General features: G+C 35.3%; 2 protein-coding genes across 2 annotated transcripts in view; one reads left to right on the forward strand and one right to left on the reverse strand.

Annotated features, from left to right (window-relative positions):
• Window positions 1–5,591, forward strand: part of LOC105172442 (rhodanese-like domain-containing protein 6) — a 9,036-nt gene extending 3,445 nt beyond the window's left edge. Inside the window, exons 3-9 of the mRNA XM_011093869.2 lie at window positions 248–353; window positions 582–774; window positions 1,421–1,502; window positions 2,444–2,526; window positions 3,787–3,919; window positions 4,085–4,229; window positions 4,489–5,591. Coding sequence (XP_011092171.1) covers window positions 248–353; window positions 582–774; window positions 1,421–1,502; window positions 2,444–2,526; window positions 3,787–3,919; window positions 4,085–4,229; window positions 4,489–5,249 — 1,503 coding nt within the window. The 3' untranslated portion in view covers window positions 5,250–5,591. The remainder of the gene's footprint in view (window positions 1–247; window positions 354–581; window positions 775–1,420; window positions 1,503–2,443; window positions 2,527–3,786; window positions 3,920–4,084; window positions 4,230–4,488) is intronic.
• Window positions 7,742–13,874, reverse strand: LOC105172443 (DUF724 domain-containing protein 3). The gene is made up of 3 exons (XM_011093872.2): window positions 12,932–13,874; window positions 10,486–10,941; window positions 7,742–8,026 (listed from the first exon to the last, which is right to left on the reverse strand). The coding sequence occupies exons 1-3, from the start codon at window positions 13,412–13,414 to the stop codon at window positions 8,012–8,014; spliced, it is 954 nt and encodes a 317-aa protein (XP_011092174.1). The 5' UTR covers window positions 13,415–13,874; the 3' UTR covers window positions 7,742–8,011.

The following is a 20,641-nucleotide window of genomic DNA, read 5'->3' on the forward strand; positions in this document are numbered from 1 at the left end:
GGGGTCTTTGAAGTTATTATGTAGTGCTGATCGTAAGTATATGTGTGCGTCGGGACTCATGTGGTGTCTGTCATCCACATCATAATATTTCCAAGTCGAACTGTGACCTCCTTGTTCTTTTTATTTTCTATGTTACAAAAGTTTCTCTTTGTTGCTACGTTCTATTCTATCTGAGTGGGATTTGCAGAAGTTAGCTGCTTTATTTCCCTCACATTCAAGCTGAAACAGGTTATCCTACTGTCCATAGGAATTGGTTACTTTAAGTTCTCATCCCCTATTGAAGTCTCCAGAGATTTCAGATGCTGGGAGGCATCTCTCTGCAGCTGAATTTCATTCTGTCCTTCAAAATGCTGGTATTTCTTCTTTTCTTGCTGCATAGTCTCTTTCTCTTTTTCCCCTTCCATTTTTAGTTCTTACATAATTAAGTTGCTTTTGGGTCCTGGAGAATGAAATTCAGTCTTGTCATATGCTTGTGGTAATGATGACGGTACCTTGCTAACGATTTAATTTTATGCTAGAAAATAAGCTGCAAACATCAACTTAGTATCCTTCTAACAATTGAACTTTCTGGTTATTTTCAGGGAAATGTGAGGAAAGTGCTGGTTCTGACAAAAAACTAATACTGCTAGATGCAAGGAACTTGTATGAGACCAGAATAGGAAAGTTTGATGCTCCAGATGTCAAAACTTTGGATCCAGAAATCAGACAGTACAGTGACCTGCCCTCCTGGATAGACAACAATACTGAGCAATTGCGAGGGAACAATATCCTTATGTGAGTACTTATGCTAATGCAAAATATGTGCTTCAATTTCTGAAACAATTTACTAGACACAAACTCTCTTGCTGCAATTATGCTGAACTGCAGCCTTGGCTTGTTGCTTTTAAGTTTCATTCCAATATTTCTTGTCTGCTATAATTAGCTGTATGCCTTGTACAGGCCATCTCATTGTCAATGCTATTGAATGGTGAAACAAGTGATTGTTTTGCAGCTTGCATGTAGTAATATGCAAACTGATATTCTTAATTGTTATGAATTGTTTCAGAATTCTGTGCCTACTTTTTCTTCTAACTGGTAGTGGCACTTAGGTAAGATCTTTTGTGATGTTTGGTTGCCACAATTGCTTGTTAATCTCTTTGTTTGAGTTGATGGAAAGGGCTTTCTTGCTTCTTGTGGCAATAACTTGTGATTTGGGAGTTTCTTCACTTGCACTATTGTTAGTCTTGCTTGTTGGATTTGTTTGTGTATATTCTGTTCGGGTGATCCTACTCAACTTCTGTGGTTATCTACTGTTTCCTCCATCTTCTGCTGCCATGCAGTCTTGTATGCTATGATATTTCTCTTTCTGCCAATGCATCATCCTACATTTACATTAGACCACACAATTATACTGATTTTTATTTTTGGTTGTCATTCAAAGGTATTGCACTGGAGGAATTAGATGTGAGATGGCATCTGCGTATATTAGATCTAAAGGTGCCGGTTTCGAGAATGTTTTTCAGGTGAGCTTCTCTGAACATTAAGCAATAGCTGTCACTGATACTTTGGATTCTTTTTTTCTGTGTTGACTTATCTGATGCTGTTGAACTTGCCTAGAAAAACATGAACTGTGACCAAGAAGCAATTAGTTTAAATTGGATAAATTGACCTTGATTGTCCCTTCATTGCATCTCTTAATTGATTTATTAATTCACAAGCTTGAATAAGAAAGAATATGCAGATGCAGGCAGCGTTTGGGATCTGAATTGTGAAACATGTTTAGTGTTGTTTGTATGAAGGCTGCTTCTTTGATCTTTCATGCATTTGCCCCATAAATTTCTATTTTCCAAAACTCAAAACCCACGAACATTGTTAAGTGTAAAATCACAATGCATTTGATTCAGTTTACTTGGACCTATGAACCCTTGAAATTCTCTGGCCTTTCCGCATCTCCTCTGCTGGATGGAATTTGAGTCACATATTTACATTATCTAGCTTCTTGAGAAAGAACTAGTGTTCTGTGTAATTTTGCATGCTGTGGCACATATCTAAGTTTGATATGTTGGAAGCTTACTGATTTTGCTGAATCAAGTAGAAACTCATCCATTCCAGAAACAAAATGCTATTATATTAACCTATAAGCCCCACTTAAAAAAATGTCGTGATACTTCACTTTTTTATTATTGAATTATGAAATGATGTTTAGCAGAAATTTGACTATGTCGGTTAAAAATCAAAAGACGGTCATCTTTTGGTACATTGCCTTAAGTTTTTGATCAGTTTTCTTTGGGATGGTTGTGAGAATGACAGCCCCGTGGACTACCAGCTCTTAAAGCATGTAATATTGTTTTGTTTGTGCTGTCATATTGTTAGGCTGTTTATCTTAGTGCTTAAAGTGAAAAGATGCTCTGGGGGGATAAGAATTTTGCTTATTGATGTCATGACAAATGTGCTGGCTTTTCAGTTATATGGTGGAATTCAAAGATATATGGAGCAATTTTCAGATGGAGGCTTTTTCAAAGGAAAGAATTTTGTCTTTGATCATCGGTATGTTTTATATATTTCCCTTTTTTAATTCATTTGAATTACTTAATCAGATATTCTGAGACTGTTGATGCTTTAATTTACTAACAACATGGCGTGCATATTATAGGGATAGTTATGAGAACCTCCCCTGAGGTTTGGTTTTGGTTTAAATATGGATAACACTTTCAAATTTCCATGTTATCCACTCCCTTTGAACTAACAACCATTAGAAACCCCAAGTTTCTAAAGAAATGGTTCTTTTGGCCTTTGTTAAAAATATAGTAAACATTTGTTGAGGTTTGGCCAAAATTAGAGGGACCTTCCTCAAGGTTTTTTGTTTTACAATTGGGCACCTTATGGTTTATCAAAAGACATAATAAGATATTGTAAATATTTAAAAATACTTTAGCCAAAAAAACAAGAAAGACGGATTCTGTATCCAGCTCCAAGGCTATGGCATTATACTTAGATTTAGACATAAATTTAGGACATCGTCTCTTCTTTTTCTCACTCCTAAACATGATGCTGCTGTTAAACCTAAAAGTTCAGGTTAACTTCTAAAAGTGGGGGTTCAACATAAGTAGTTGATAATTGTTCATATGCTGGGCACAACACTAAGTGTGCATTAATTTCAAAAAATATAAGATAAGGTAATAGGATAGTAAAAATGAGAGATGTTTTATTGATTTTATTAAAGTAATTAGAAGTCCCTATTAATACTATACTAATGTCAAATTTTATCATAAGGTACAATTAGTAAATCTCAAGGAAGTTAGTCTAAATTGGATTGATCTCGATAGAATTTGTGACAAGCTGATGAGTGTACGGTCTATTCAGTGGTATATAAGATACCCTTCCCATGGAGACTGAATGTTGATTACCGAATACTTACAAACCCAATCATCTAAACCAGACTGGCTGCAATAATAAGAGAAATAAAAGGTCTACCTCTCCTTTGCTCGATCTGCATGGTGATGGGTTGGTCTGCTTCTCCTTTGCAATCTTAGAAATGTGAAATGTTGTTGCTCTACTTCTCCTGTGCAGTTCCAGAAGTTATTTTTGTGTTACGTCCTTCAACATACAGTTGGTTTCCATGTCCAAATTTGTTTTGCTGTATTTATCTCTATTTTCATATTGGTCCTACAAAAGCTTGAACAGAAGCTTTTTTTAATTTCTTGTCTTTGCTATAATATGTTCAATCAGTGCTGCAGTTTTACGTTAAGAACTGCTGTGTGGAGACATTGATGCTGGTGACCTAATATCATTATCTATTTATTATAGGGTTTCAGTTGGGAGCTCGGATTCTAATGTCTTGGGTACTTGTCTTCTCTGCGGTGCTCCATTTGATGACTATACTTCACGCTGCCGGTGTACTCACTGTAGGATGCTTGTGTTGATCTGTGATAGTTGTCGGGTATGTTCTATTGACAAAACTTAAACCCATAGATGCAGAATCAGTATTTAATAAATTTAAGGATTAGCAACCATGTAACCAGTTGCTGCTAGTCAGAAATTCTACAGTCAAACTTTTTGCTTGATATTAAGTCAAGTTAAATTTCGGCAACCAAAAATTTTGCAGGAAAAGAAATCTACTTATATTTGTGAATTGTGCTGGAAAAATAGTGAGCCTGCTGCATCAATTTCCTTGATGGATGATGTGTCAGAAGAAGTATTGCAACCAGTATCTTGTGGTGATAATTTCAATACTGATCAAGGAAGTAAAGGTAAGGTCTGTATTCTTAGCATTTCTTCAACTGTAGTTTTTCTATTTGGGATCTTCAATTGGTTTTATACTACCAACCTGTGGTCCTCTTGCATTCATAAAATTGCTATCCTCACTAGCACTTGCATGCAATTAGTTAGCTGCACCGTCTGATTTGACTAAGAACAATTGTATGACATCTACTAAATTTTTCTCTAAATCTCTCTTAATTTCTTTCGTCATTCTACCTGGCTTATTAAAAAGAAAACTTGCTGCAACAGGACAACATACAGCTGTGACTAAGTCAATCAGAAAACTAAGAATTTTATGCTTGCACGGCTTCCGGCAGAATGCATCCAGCTTTAAAGGAAGAACAGCTTCATTGGCCAAGAAACTCAAGAACATTGCCGAGCTTGTTTTTGTTGACGCCCCACACGAACTACCTTTCATATACCAACCCCCTCTGACTGATCAAAGTCACAGCTGTAAATCAGCCTTATCACAGCAGTGCCCACCCTCCAACAATTGCAATAGAAAGTTTGCATGGCTAGTTGCTGCAGATTATGATGGAACGCATGATGCTGAATGGAAGATAGCTAAAGTTCCATTTGACTCCCTGCAGTACCAGCAGCAGACTGAGGGGTTTGAGAAGTCTATTCAATATTTGAAAACCGTATTCTCTGAAGCAGGTCCGTTTGATGGGATACTGGGATTCTCACAAGGAGCAGCAATGGCTGCTTTAGTCGGTGCTCACAGGGAGAAGCTTAAGGATGAAATGGATTTCAGATTTGTGGTTTTATGCTCTGGTTTTGCTGTTAATTTGACAGAATATGCCGTGGGATCAATCTATTGCCCCTCACTTCATATTTTTGGCTGCAAAGAGGGTAAAGACAGACAGATAGAATGCGAAGCTAGTAGACAGCTTGCTTCCCTGTTCCAGAATGGCTCTTCCGTGATTATTGAACACGACCTCGGTCATATAATTCCAACAAGATCACCATACATTGATGAGATCAAGTATTTTCTTCGACGATTCCTGTAGCTTAAGTATTGATTTGCAGAATTCAGATCACCAAATGAAATTGACACCAGCTTGCTACATGTTGCTAATGACTAGTATATGCTCTTGTCGAATTGTGCAAGCCCCTTCTCTTCGAAGGGTAAGTGCTCATCGGGTGGGATGAACAGATTCATCAACTGCACTGGACAGGTACTTTTCCATAACGAGCATTGTGTAATAGTTGCACAGTGATTTGATATGTGGGATCAGCTTTTCCTCACGCAGCTCAGCGGACCAGGTGAGTGATTGTATTTGTTCCTTCCTGCAACTCTATGAATGAATACCCTCAACCCATGAGTATTTAATTATTTTCATTAATCTTCAGCTATATGTGGTTGCTACATAATTTCTCATAATTATCTACTTCTCCAATGTATCATGTGGTGACCTATGATTAACGATTACCTTTTGTCGTGGTCGTCCAAGATATAAATTTATCCCTTCATATTTGGGTTGAAGCACAGAGCTAATTCGACTACAACTAGTCACCAGGTATAGCAATAGGGAGGTAGTTTGCTTCCAAAATTTCTGAATGTTGTTTACATGAACACGACTTATATTCAGCATGTTTTTTTCATATGTGGTCCTTACCCCAGAGTCACCAATAGGGGAAGATGACCTCTATCCCGCTAAATGGAAGTTATTCCTTAGATCAAGAACGAAGTTAAATGCTGTTGAGCAATAGGGTCCTTCAATTAACTACACGGTGTCAATTAATTGTTCCTTAAGTCACCAGCTTACCAATTTCTTCATTTCAAAATCTAATTTGGGATTTTTGGTAGAGGTCCGTCCTCACCAAATTAATGTAGAGTCGGTGAAAGAATGGATGATAGGGTTAATCCTTGGTCTGGTGCATTTTCATGATCTGCGTAGCAAAACTGGACTCCTCATAATTACAATATGCGCTAAATGATGGAAATATAAAGTGTTTGCATACTTAGACCATATCGAAAAAGAAAAACGAATACTTTATCATCATGGCGGTGCAGTATTCTAACAACCAATGTGTTATAATGCATTAATGGAGTTTGAAAGGAAAGTGCCTTCTGCCTGTGATTACAATAGTGCAATAACATTTGCCTGTTTTTTTCATTGTTTTCGTGAAAGGATAGCAAGGACTAGTGTACTGTTAAATAACAACCAACTTTGGACGGACTGTGCATACAAGTTGTTCAAGCGTTGATCCAACGAAAATATAGAGCATGCACATGGGATACTATTAATTTGAACAGTCCGCCTCGCTTGTTGCTAGGTGTCACTATGGATATGGATTAAATATTCACATTGCCAAAATTACCGTCCGAAAAAGCTCATGTGACAAATGAAGTTAATTTAGGTTCCCTTGCTTTCAAGTTCAAAAGGTATATGCTGCATGTATGAATACTATGTTATCAATGGTTAAGAATAAGGATTTGACATCATACAGAAGGATATATTTCAAGTTCTTTCAATCTTTGATGGCTAAAAATTATTGAAATGTTCCAAAATTTAAATTGGTCCATACTACTACCATTTGTACAGGGTTTGATCTAAATATACTGAAATGAGATGACTGGCCATAAATGCATTAAAACAAGGATTCCAACATCAAGATCCTTCAAATCCGAAGTTGAAGATCATAAATAATATTTGTGACAATTGATGTATAATTTTTAATTAATAAGTTTTTAAACTTATATTAATTATAAAAAAATATTTAAATTTAAAATTATTAATTAATAATTATAACAAATAATAATTTCTCTTTTTAGGAAAGAAAGTGACAAGAAGAATGCAATTTGCTACCTCCGCTACGAAATTTTTCTTAAAAAAAAAAAGAAAAATTGGTCATGTCAGACCCTCAACTTGCATTAGTTTTGTCAGGTAAAATAAAAAGTTATAATTATGTTATCTTTTTCATTTTGAATTAATAAGATATTGATTATGTCATCTTTCTAATTTTGAATTAATAAAATAAAATAAATAACACTTTTAATTAAATACAACCACGGTTGAAAGGATAAAACCGTTAAATAATACCAAATACCATTTTGAGGACGAACATCGGGACCAACATCGTAGTTCTCCCCGAGAATGTAAAAATCAAGTGCATACTTGATAGACATAAACATAATGAAAGGGAAAAAAGTAAACTATAGTGGATTTACTAATCAAATCTTTCAACTAAAAAAACTAGGAATAGAGAACCCTGCAAAGTCATCCATTCAACAATATAAATATAGTGAGTAATTACACTCTCATCTCCTAAATTTTGATGTAATTACATATAAACCCCTGTAGTTTTAAAACTTACATTTAGCATTCATAAAATTTGCGTCTAACAAATAAGTTCTTTCGTTAATTAAAATTTATCAAATCTGCTGATATTAACAAAATCATTTTGGAAACTTATAATCACTTTAAATAGTCAAGTTTATGGGCATAGGAAAAATATATCTTAGAAATTATAAATATTAACCATCTAACTAAACTCATTCACCAATAACTAATTAACCAACACAATCTTTCTCACCTTTCTAAATAATCATTTGAACCTTACATTTCAGACAAAATGAAAATGGACTTACCCAGACATAATTTATCAGAAAGCCATCATAAAATTTCAGCGGTGAAGATAACATCAACTGGATTAATAAAGATGGATCCTAAAGTCTAAAGATCCCAACTTAAGTTTTGGTATGGTACAGGAACATTTCAACAGGGAGATTGAAAGCATATACACTATGGAAAGGAATGGTGAGCTTCTACAACTGCCGAGCCTGCAAAGCACCCAATTACTCAGTTGTTAGCAAAAATTTAAGCCACAGAAGAAGTTTAGAATGGAAGGGTTACTCACTCCTCCCCTGTTAATGCCCTTAATTATTTCCCTTAGACAATAATTATTATTAGTGATTTCCCTTGTAATAGACATGAGAATTATCACAACTTCCCATGATTGTTTGGCAATGGATGATGACATTATTGTGGGACCTCATTGACTTTGAGCCTATGGGTAGTCTCTTCTGTTGGTTTCATAATTGGAAGCTACCCCAAATTCTATAAGTTAGAATATATATTTGAGTTGTAATTTGACACAAAAGTATGTACATGATACTATCATACTACAAAAACATTTTTCATCCACTATTTCCAAAAGAAAATCCCTATAAAATTTTCAAAAAGCAACAATAGCATCCCAACCATAGTTGTTAAAGGGGCTCTGGAGCTTGGCGGATGGCGAAGCACGCGCCTTTTTGAAGCATGCCGTATATTTGTAGAAATAATTTATATATTTATACCATTAGTATTCTACCAAAACTCAACAAGTTAGGTTAGGTTTTAAATTTTTTACCAGAAATTTTAGGAAAAAGAGCAAACTAATCAATCAGAAGTTCAGCAAGAAAATCAAAAACATATTTACTTAACAGATTATTTTATATGATAGCAAGAAAAATGAGTTCTGACAATAAATAATAACAATAAATTACATCATAATAAAGTAAACACTTTACTAAAGATGTAAGGGGAAAAAACACAAAAAGTGAGTACAAATAAGAAGTGGATCAATAGCCTTCGACAGATAAGAAAAGAAGAAAGCAGAAGAAAAAAGAGAATAGAGAAAGAGAAGGCAGTACTATCCAGGAAAGAAAGAAGATAAAAGAAACAAAAAAGAAGAGAAGAAAGAAAGAGAAATAACAAAGACATGAAGAGGTAGATGAATTGCTGGAGAAACACCGGCGCTGGTTAGGGTTTTTCTACTTCAACTCCGTTTTCATTTTTAAGGCTGGGCTTCACCCATGCGTGCCCGGCATCCCAAAAAAGGTGCTCTGGTGCACTCCATGGTTAAGCCAAGTGAAAGCCTAGCATCATTTTGTGAATTGGTGCTAGGCTCTTGCCTTTTGCGCCATATGACATGTAGCAAACCATTTATAACTATGATCAACATAATCAGAACCTCACAATTTACCTACCTTTTCGGAAGAAGACACAACAATTACACCCATATTGTTTGAAAACTTAGAAAAGATATATGTAAACATTATAAAATTGGATAATGGTGAAATGTAAAATATACCTTTGGAGAGGAGGTTTTTATAATTTAGAAAAGAAAAGGTTATAATCAGCAATTACATAACTTACAAAGAAGTTGTTGTAAGTTACAATTTTTTAATTATTTCTTATTTATTATTAAACAAAAATGATTTAGTCTTTTACCTATGTTGTTCCTACTTCTTAGCGAATAAATTTGAAGGGGAGGTTCTTATAATTTTAAAAGGGTAGGGGTATAAATTGCAGCTACACCAACTTCTAGGGGCATCATGTTTTTAACCTAGCATAAATTGTGCTCAGAGAAATTGGTATCTTAACTTGAACTTTTGAGGACTTTTGTATATACATATGATGGGTGGCAGTAGTGGTGGGGACGACGGCAACTGCCAACATAAGGTAGGTACTGGGTTCGCAAATAGGTTTTAAGGTTGGGGGCAATTATTGCATATAATTAAAATCGAGAGCGTATAGTTGTCCAACCAAAGTTCAGTATAGTTACAAAAAGGCCTAAACGAGAAAATGCATGGTGGAGGTGCCTTTAGCTTTAACCTAATATAGATGTTGCATCTGTATAAGTGATATATTAGTTTCCCAGCAAAAAATAGGACCTTGCATCTCAAAAGTTTCTCCTTGGGCAGATGTTCTCCTATTCAAGTCCGTCACCAATTGGTGACCAACTAATGAGTCTGCCACAAGTTATAGACATTACCTGCTTATTCTTTTGCAGTCACAACTACAACTGGGAAATAGCCTATTTTTTAGATTTCCTGTGATTGTCACACAAAGTGCAGTCAAACGTATTACAGAAAGAACAAACATCCAGCATCAGCCAATACGGACCACTTCATTTCACCCCTTCTCAGGCTCCAAATGTGGAGTTCAAGAAAGCAGTGAGTGCCTGCCTGGAAAATAACCTAGACGAGCCGACATTCCACACCAGTAACATGGAAGCAAAGGTCATACTGCTGTGCTGTCCACTTCTCTCATATCTTATAAATCCCATCTAAAAGATATTTTCCTAATCATGACTGATTATACAATTCATCTATATCCAGCAAGTTTTTTGTGATTGTGAATTTTCTGTACTTATCTTGAAGATAAAGTTTATAGTTTGAATAACTCATATGCAGACACTACAAAAATAGATCCAACTAGAAAAATGTAAATTATGTTCGTCAGAAAGTAGTACCTTCGAGGCAATAACCCATTTGCCATTTACCCAATCCTGATGGACCCGCAGGTCAGAATGCTTGAACTTTAATTCCTCTTGCGTATTCTTGAAGTACACCGAATATCTGTCATTTTTTAGAACCTTAGAGATCACTCCCCTCCACCAACCATCATTATACAAAGCATCAACTTCTTCAAGTACATCAAAACGGTCGAGCAATCCAACATCAGGCGGGCATGGCCTTATATGGAAGGTATCAACTTCTTCTCTCAGGAAGTCTGTGTCATCATCATTCCTGAGAGTTTGGTACTCAACTAGGAACTTGCCTGCCTTTAGTTTTTTCACAACAGTTGCAGTAAACCAAGCACCTTCAAAGCCCTCTTCATCACTACTAACTTCAACGACTTCTCCAGGACTAAAATTATGTTCATTCATCTCTTTGGCAGCTTCCACTTCAGTTGATGGTGGAAGTTTCTGCATCAGAAGGCCAAGATATTAGCCCATCCACAAAGTCTTGGAAAGAAGCTAGGCGAAGATATTAACATCTGCACCAAGCCTTTCACAACACAGAAGCTAAGCCTGTAACGGTTCTGAGAGAGAGAACCCTATATGTATATAGAGAGTGAGAGAAGAAAAATAACTATTTCCATGACTAAATAGGAAAAAGTAACGAACATATCGTAAAATTAAATTTGATAGAGTGACCACACCCCGTACTACTCAATTGAGAGCAACAGTCTGAACAGTCCAAAACTCTAAGTCTGAGAGCATCTCCAAAGTATCTTTTAAAATAACTAAGAAACAACCTTCATTTGCACCAATTTTTTTTTCTCCCATTTCCTTTCTAGAAGTACTTAAGATTCTTTTTGGTAAAATAACCATTTTAATTAAAGTAATAATCCTACGCCATTATCTTTTAACTACTCCTGAGAAAAATAGTATAAGGTTAAAAAAAATGATCACTTTGTCACTCCTAATATAAAACTCAGTGTTTAGACAAAATAGAGCCATAAAATCCAATTAGAAAACAATATACTAAACAATTCAAAATATGCAACAAATAAAGGAGATGACAAAAATGAACCCAGAGAAAAACAACTTTAAATGTTGAAAAGCTAGATGAAATTTGTTCTTTTATTTGAAATGGGATAATTGTCTTTGACACGTACTCGACTATTGTGAATACACAAAACCTATTCCTAATGTTTGCATAATCACAAAAGCACGATTCATCAATATTTGTTGGCCAAACAAGTGAAGGAAGAAAAGTGAGAGCCATGTCCACCCTTTCACTTTTTATTGTGACCATCTTACCCCTTTGGAAAAGTAAATTGGAAAGATAAAAGAAGTCAAATATTGCTTCGCATAATAAAATAATACTCCAGAATTTTTTTTACTTTTCTTTAAAGAGAAGAGAAAGATAATATGATTTTCACATTCTACCTAGGGCTACAACTACAGGATGAGGGATAGCAGGTGGTGAAGGGAATGAAGTTTCATCCTCATCCACAATCAAACCCCAGGTGGGGCTTGCAGTTGAATCAGGGTTGGAAGGGAGCTCCAAATGGCAACATTGAGGTGATAGCAGCCAGCTGCCAAGGACATGTTTGCAACAATAGGGTTATGAGTGGCTGGGGAGGCAGTTGGTGAGGAGGGGGTTGTCACAATGGTGACTGGATGCAGATTTTGACCGCTGCATAACGGCAGTGGTGTGGCCTATGATGGTTCGTAGGGGTGATGGTGGCCAGCAATTGGACTTGGAGAAAAGGCAGTCAAGTGGCTAGGTTCGGACATGTACGGAAGATGGTGGATTGGTTCAATATGGCTGGATGAAGCAATAAGCATGGGCTTAATCGACTTCCTTGTACAAACGTGTAAACCAATTCAATCTTCCTCCCACGATAAATATGGGATATCAAAATGCTATGAGGGATGAATGAATTTTCCAGAAGGCAGATAAATCATTGAAAGTTGGCAAGGTCAAAGGGGTTTTCGGTCCGAAGTTGCACAGAATTGTTTGCTTTACGAAAATCCTAAACTTATTTCTTCGATACACATGATATGTAATTTGACAAGTTTACTGTATGCTAAAAGAATCTTATGCTAAAAGAATCTTATGCAACATTCTGTAGGTTCTAGGACAAACTAAATATTCTTACAAATGCTTAGCATACTCTATCATTAACATTATGAATGTCAACAAATGGCCCGGTGTTGTAGGTATTTTGCAACTTCTTGTTTCAGATAGAATCTAACTACATAACAAACTTAATGGATATTTGCAACTTATGAAGGTTAAAGTAACCAAAAGCAGCACAAAGTGAAAATTGTGATCAACAGTCAAAATACAATATATCGCATGTATAGAGACACACAACTAGTCAAATGATCAGCACATCACATCACGAAGCCCTTCACCCTCTTCCATGCCAATTCACAAAAACATCACTTGAAACCTGCTTACCTCAATTTCAGGGATGACATCTTGGGCAGGTTCCAATGGTGGGACCCACTTCCCGTGAACCCACTCACGGTGCAGCCTCAGGTCTGAGCCCTTAAAGGCTATCTGCTCCCTGGTGCCACGGAAAAACACCAAATACTTATCCTCACCCACCACTTCTGTGATTATCCCCTCCCACCACCCGTCACTGTAGTAGGCGTCCACCTCCTCACTGAACTTGAAGCTGCGGCGTTTCTCCCGTGGAGGAGGCGGCCGCAGCTGCACCAGTTGCAGCTCCTCCCTCAGCGGCCGTGTGCCCTTCTCATCCTCCGTCAAAGTTTTGTACTCCACCAGCACCTTAGCAGAACCTCTTTTTACATTTCCCGGCGGTCGAACGACAGTTGCTGCGTACCACGATCCGCGAAAACCCTCTTCGTCACTGCTGATTTCGACTTCGGCACCTTTCTTGAAGTACTGGGAAATGCTGTCTCTGCTGGAGGCTGCCATTGGGTGGACACTATCAGGGAGTGAAAGAATTGGGTGAGTTTTCTAGGGCTCAATGAATTTGTCGTGAATTTACAGGGCTGAGAACAGGAAGAGAAATGGCGGGACGGAGGTGCTTATGAGCGTTGGGCTGTATAGAAATTTGAAAATTCGAACTTTTCGTTTGTGTAGGAGGAAAAGGACGGGAAGCGAATAGCGACCGAAGCGGGGAGGGAGTTTTCACAAAGTGGGGGCTGCAAGAATAGGGAAATTATGGAACTTCCCTTATAATTTTAGGGTTTAGGGTTGGGCATGTTGGATTTGGGGGAAAAGTAGAAGGAAAGGCATGTTGGTGGTGGTGGTAATGGTGATAACCCTAAAAACCTAATTAACCAAATGAAAGTTGAGAGCAAGGACAAGAAAAGGGGATGATGGAGAAAGAAGGGAAGAGGGCTAAGACTTCATGTGACCTACTACTTCACATCTCCTATCATAGGATGATGTTTTATACAATGGGCAAGAATCCAAGAATGTTGTACTTGGGCTGTTTTCTCTTTTTTTTTTTTGTTGGGCTGGATTGATGTTTAATCCATTTTATGGTATGTTTACTAGTTGGAATAGGATTGACAATAAAATGATTGATAAAATTTGAATAGATTACTCTATGGGATAGAATAATTAAATAAGATTTATCAAGCATTTAGTTTCATTAATTAATTGATAGATATAAATAATATGTGAAGTAGTGTTTGTATTTACTAGATAGGATAATTTAGTGGATAAATGAGTGTCATTACACAATAACACTGAGCCCAATTTCATAGCTTTTCAATAAAAACCAACCATATCCCCAATTCTTATGTTGAAATTGAGACCATAAGGAGAAGGAAGTAGAGGTCTTTGGGCAATTTAAACCCAAAATTATGTATTAATATTTTGTATTAGAAAGGCGAAAAATAGAGAAATTGAGATGAATGTCTCAAAAATAAAAATTGGAGTTTGAAACATGACAACTCTTGTAAAAGACTAAATAAACTAGCCTTGGCAAGCAAGTGGATCGGTTCGGGAACGCACTAGCGGAAGCGAGTGAGAGAATTAAAACATAAATTGTGTGATCAGAGACTAGGTGAATATATGTGTGAGCATTTAGGCTCTTGATTCTATATGGGTACGGTCCTTCTGTCTACCGTCTCTCGATCTTAGTCTAGGGTATGGAATTTGGTGTCGGTTCTCATCTTTGATTAGGCATCTATGCCTTAATACTTGACACAACGTTACACTTAATGCTCGACATAGGAACTACTTTTTCTTACTCGATCAATCACTATGGCCATAGGTTTATAAGGCATGAATACGTCTCCAAGTACATAGGAAATACCTCTATCATATACTAATAGGGGAAGGGTTCTCTTCTTGAAACTCACTGTCCTCGCTACATACTCCGACTGTACTGGAAAAAGTTTATGATGATCATATCTATGATGCAATCACCTCTCGCACAGGTCCAAGATACAACCACTGCCATGGTTCCTCAAGTCTGAGGGCTACTCCATACTACCAGAGTGAGGGACCCCGTACTATCGAAGTTGGGGATTCAAGTCATATGACAATTCTAGTAAGTTAGTTCAGTGAGTTGACCACTTTGTTAACTAACCCACTAAAATTGCATAAATATCCAACGTTTGTCGCCGATGAAACATGATACTCATCCAATCAATATCTAGTTCAAGTCTCAATAGGACTCTTGATGCCAAATTTCGAGGTCCTCGACTTGGAATTCAAAAGTTGATTTCATAGCCGTTTCTAATGCGCAACCCAACTACATGGGTTTCTAAATGGTCTGTGAGCATATGTTATGATGCTAAAGTGATGCTTAACGTAATTGGTAAGCACAATAGATATAAATACCAAAGATGGATACTTACCATATTCATCATAGGAATATTACTTGAGTAAAGTTGCTTTCTCGAACCGCCAATCCAATTGGCTTTATAGTTGCCTATTCCAATAATCTCCACTTGACCTTAAAGCCAATTACCCATGTTTTTATTCCAACCTGGTCATGAGCAATCTGCGATACCCGCTAGGTCTTATGGTCTACTGTAATTTCTGTCAATGTTCTGCGATCCAACCGCACGTCACATCTTCCTAATATCACTCCAAGTAGATAGTGGTGTCTAAGAATTTTTCTTGGATATATGATGAGATCTTGGACCTTTTTAGCTTGTGTCGTGGCCTAGTTGTCATCCTCCAACGCGACCACTGGCTTGACCATGCTAGGTACCACACCCAACATTTTGGTGTAGCTTTTCAATCCTAACCACTTTCAAATATAACTTTTAAAGTTGTCATACATTCAACTTTCATGATGAAGCTCCATGTGGTATTTCACTTGGAACCTTTCCAAGTTACCACATCATCATAAAGTTTGAACGTACATTCGTTTTGAGACGAAACATTATTCATATAATGCTGGAAACTATTATTGCTATAGCCTTCCAAAATCAACTCTCAATTAACGTGGGTCAAGAACACTTCTTAAATCCTTGTTCAGAACAACATTCTTGCTGCTTACAACAGAAATATAGAGGATGTCAAACATCTAAACTCCTCATCATTCTACCATGACGGGTCTTGGATAACTTATCCCTAAACAGGAATCCAATTCCTTTGTGGAAAGTTTTTATAAATAATATTTGTGTTTCAATGTTACATAACATCTTTTTGTCATTCCAAATGATAAAGATGTTTTAACACATAAAACACTAGGAAAACAATTAAGCTCTCATTGACCTTCCACCTTGGAGCACAATTAAGATCCCATTGACCTTCCACCTTATTATTTGACTAAGTCATGTACTTCATGAACTTGTCAAAACAAATATTCCAAATACAAGATTTTCAAACCTAGTTTGAACTCCATAGCGGATCTTATGGCTCCAAACCATTTATTCGGGTTAATGTCCTACATTGCTTCTTCTTATTCGATTGGAGTCAGAAACTCGTACCTTTTAGGTAACTGAAGTTTTTTTATTGCCTTTTTGGAGAACTAGAATATAATCAGTGACAATCTTAATTACAAATGATGTTTGCAATGAACCTTCACAAATCAGATCCCAAGTCTAGTTTGCTTCCCACTAGTTCCTTGACATATATAGGACCATCCTCATACTTGGAATATAGGCTTGTCAATCCATATCAAATATGGTGTCTAGATCACGATTTTAAGAAAATGCCTTGTTTTTCAACTCAACAATTTTCAAAAGTCTATGTCTAGATAGGATAGGTAATTCAATAAAATACCGACCGAACCATGTCCAATCAAGATTCGATTTCTTCCTCACGAGAGACAATTCAATATCGTTTCTTCTAGGAAGAATTCCACTGAATGAGAATTCCCTTATCATCAAGATACTTCAAGAACTCCAACGAAACACACATCACCTTGATCCAATCAAAGGGTTTTGACTCTGTAACTAGTTTGATTCTTCACTTCAAGTCTAATTCCACGAACTTTTCAAAAGTCTTTAGACTTGTTAACCCTCCACCAGTCTTGTGTAATTAGCGACCTACAAATTTTTGTTTTGGATACAATCCAACACATTACTTGGCAAGTATACTTTGTCCTACAAAGTGCTTCACGGTTTTCTTTCTTTTCAAGAAGGATTTATAAGCTAGTAAATTCATATCGTCTATTTCTAAACTCTTTGAATCTACTAACCTATTTATCCTAACTAAAGGGATATGGCCTAGCTTATGCATGCCATTCTGTAAGTTTTGATTCTTGATTATCCATTAAGCCATTTGTTTTGAGCATACATAATTCAATTATGACATGGAGTATGCCAATTTTAAAACTCAGCAGACTCCTCATCAAACAAAAGAACTTTTATTGATAAAGTTTATAGTCTAACTTGTCCAACAATAGACTAATGAAAATTTGATTATGCTGGGTCACGCGGGTAATTGCATTATATCCATACATAGTTACTAATAGTTAAGTTCATTTAGCCTTATAGCTTTTGCAGCAATGACCCGGTCATTGCGTAGCTTTGGAACTAATTTTTCTTAGCCTTCTACTCCTTTGTATTTCTGCAAACCATTTGGGCTCCATCAACCAAAATTCATGTGTTAAGTATTTGTTATGCATCACACATTGTAACCGATCACTTGTTATGATTTAATCTAATCAAAATAAATTTATTCTTTAATTTGTTATTCACCATTTCCAACAATTCCCAACATGAATGGAAATTAATGCATATGAACATGCAGACAATTAAGAAAGTTTCAAATGAGAAGTCATTGCATCGAGAAATGTAGCTTGTGGCGTGTAGATTTCGATCCACATAAGTCTTAGCAGGTGGATTGTCATAAATATTGAATTTTCTAAGTACAACCTTAACACCATAATACTATGATAAAACAAGTTTATCAGACATTTTAGAGATCTTAATCTCTAATACTGCGTCAGTTAAACCTTATGTCTTTCATATCCAAATATTTTGTCAATACTTTTTTTGTAGCCAAATTAATGTCATTTTCTATTTATCAACATGTCATCAAGATATAGAGATACTATGACAAAGACGCTAGAAGTGTCGTTAATATAGACACATTTATTACACTCGTTGACCTTGATGTCATTTGATAATATTATTTTGTCAAATTTTTCATACTATTGTTTAGGAGCTTGTTGAAGCTTATGCAACAACTTTACAGACCTTTTTTTTTTTCTTGGCCAGGAACAAAAAACCCTTCATGTTGTTCCATGTAGATCTCTTAATGTAACTCGTCATTTAAGAATGATGACTTACGTCCATTTGTAATTTTCCTCTAAGGACGCCCAAAAATTTTTGTGGTCAATATATCATAATCCATTGAGAATGTAATTCAACATAGGAAATCCCCATGTTCCCAAGTATCCAAAGCAGCCATCTTTTGGGTACTAGTCTCCCATTAAGAAATAATTGGGGTTCCATTACTTTAAGAATATTACTAGGTTCAAATGTAGTGAGGTAAAACAACACTTTTTAATGCCATCTTTAAAGTCATTGTCTGAGAATTTCTCCTACCTCTACCCTTAGGTTGTAATTGGCTTTACCATAGCTGGTTGACAACCACAAAAACCGAATTAGCAACCACCAATTCAGGAACTTCCTAATACACAACTGCGAATAATTGTCTTCAACTTCTTGTGGAGAAATTAGGGATATGCGGGAGTTGTGTATTATGGAGTCGAGACAAGAGTTGGACTATTTATCTTTAAGACAATTATTGCCCCACTCTAGTACTAACAAAAGTAGCAATTTGTCTCCTAAGATACAATGACTTATAATTTTAAAGTAGCAACACTACAAATTTTGAGAACAACGAACCAAAAAATATCTTGGAACTCTCTTACTAAAACTATACTTGCAAAAATGCTTTTATTGCTTAAGAATGTGATGGAATGAATTGAATGAAAATGAAGTGAATAGGGAGATTTATTTATAGAAATTGAAAACTTATCATGTCCAATAGAAAAGATGCATTTAAAATGTTATAACCTTTCATTTGAATGGGCACATCATTTCATCTAAATGACATACAGTTTCACTCAAATTGGTGCAACGTTTCATTCAAAGGGTTTCACCCAATGGACACATCATTTCAATCAAAGGGCACACCTATTCTCATTGATTAGACATAAGTGGATGATTATCAGGCGCCATCAATCATCAGCCATATATCACGAGCTTATTGTGCGTCGCACATCGTAACTAATCACTTATTATTATATTTTAATGTAATCAAATTTATTAAATAAATTTATTCTTTTATTTGTCATTCACCATTTTCCAACATATTAAGCATAAAAATATATGTTTTGAATAAGATTGGCTTTAAGCAAAAAAAAAAAAAAATTATAATAATCCAAATGATCTCTTAGGAGAATACTTGTAATACATATATTTTAAGGGTGCTAAATGGTAAGGGCATTTTCATTCACATTTTATACTTTAAGGAGATAAATGCAACTATAAGCATGAAAAGTGTATTTAACACTTAGAAGAATCCGTGTAAAGAAAGGGCATATTACAACCACCTCCCATAATATTTAGCATAATTATAAATACATTCTCATTATTTGAAAAATTACAAATACCCTCTTAATCTTAACGTCCATCTAACAATGAGGCCAATTCCTTAGGTTTTTATTCAATTTTTGTGATATACTTACCAAAATACCCTTTTGGATTATAAAATTACAAGTTTATAATGTAAAATTTTCTAAATTTTTTTTAAATTATTTATTTTATCCACCTTTTTTTTTTATATTTTTTAAAAGATTTAGGAAGGGTAAAATAATAATGTTCACTTCACCATCTAAGGGCTACATAATTATTTTTTATTTGATATGGGTATTTATAATTTTTCAAATAATAAAGGGGTATCATAATTATACCAAACCTTCGAGAAAGTAATTATAATTTATCCCAAAAAAAATAAATAATTCATATTTAATACTTGATTTCTTCCAATAATATGAGTTTCCAAAATATTGAATACCCAAGAAAAGAGAAAATAAAATAGAATATATCTCTTTAGCGTCAATCCTTGTTGGCTCAGTTATATTTACACATGTTTATTTATGGTTTATTTACACAAATTATCATTGACAGATAAAAAATAGGATAGTTTGTGTAATTATATTAACATTTTTGAGAGGTATGTGTAATTTTTAAAAAAAGTAAAGGGTGGTTTATGTAAACGATATTGACATTTGGTGGGTGTATGTGTAATTATCTAAAAAATAGAAGTGGTTTGTGTAAATAGACCATAAGGTCAAAGGGTGTAAATGTAATTATTCCTTTATTTATTTATTCTTTTAAATGATAATTTTATTTTTTATAATATATATTTAAAATTAATTAATTTAAACTCTTGATCTTTTTTTTTTATAAATTTAAAATCCAACGATTAAGATTAATTGATTATATTTGACGGATCCCATATAATAATTAAAGATCTAACGTCATTAAAGTAAGAAATAATATATAATAAATATAGGTATAACGGTTATTTTTGCAAAAAGAGATAACAATATGAGTTATATTTAATGGAGATGGACGATTGAACTATATTTAAAAAAATAGAAAGGTGTTTTTACCTATTTTTAAAACAAGAGACGGTTTTTAGCAGACTTTTTGAACCCCATGGGGGGTTTATGCGCTTAAGCAAAAAAATTGTATAAATTTTTAATTATGT

Source organism: Sesamum indicum, linkage group LG10 (assembly GCF_000512975.1).
Source record: "Sesamum indicum cultivar Zhongzhi No. 13 linkage group LG10, S_indicum_v1.0, whole genome shotgun sequence".
NCBI classification, from domain to species: Eukaryota; Viridiplantae; Streptophyta; class Magnoliopsida; order Lamiales; family Pedaliaceae; genus Sesamum; species Sesamum indicum.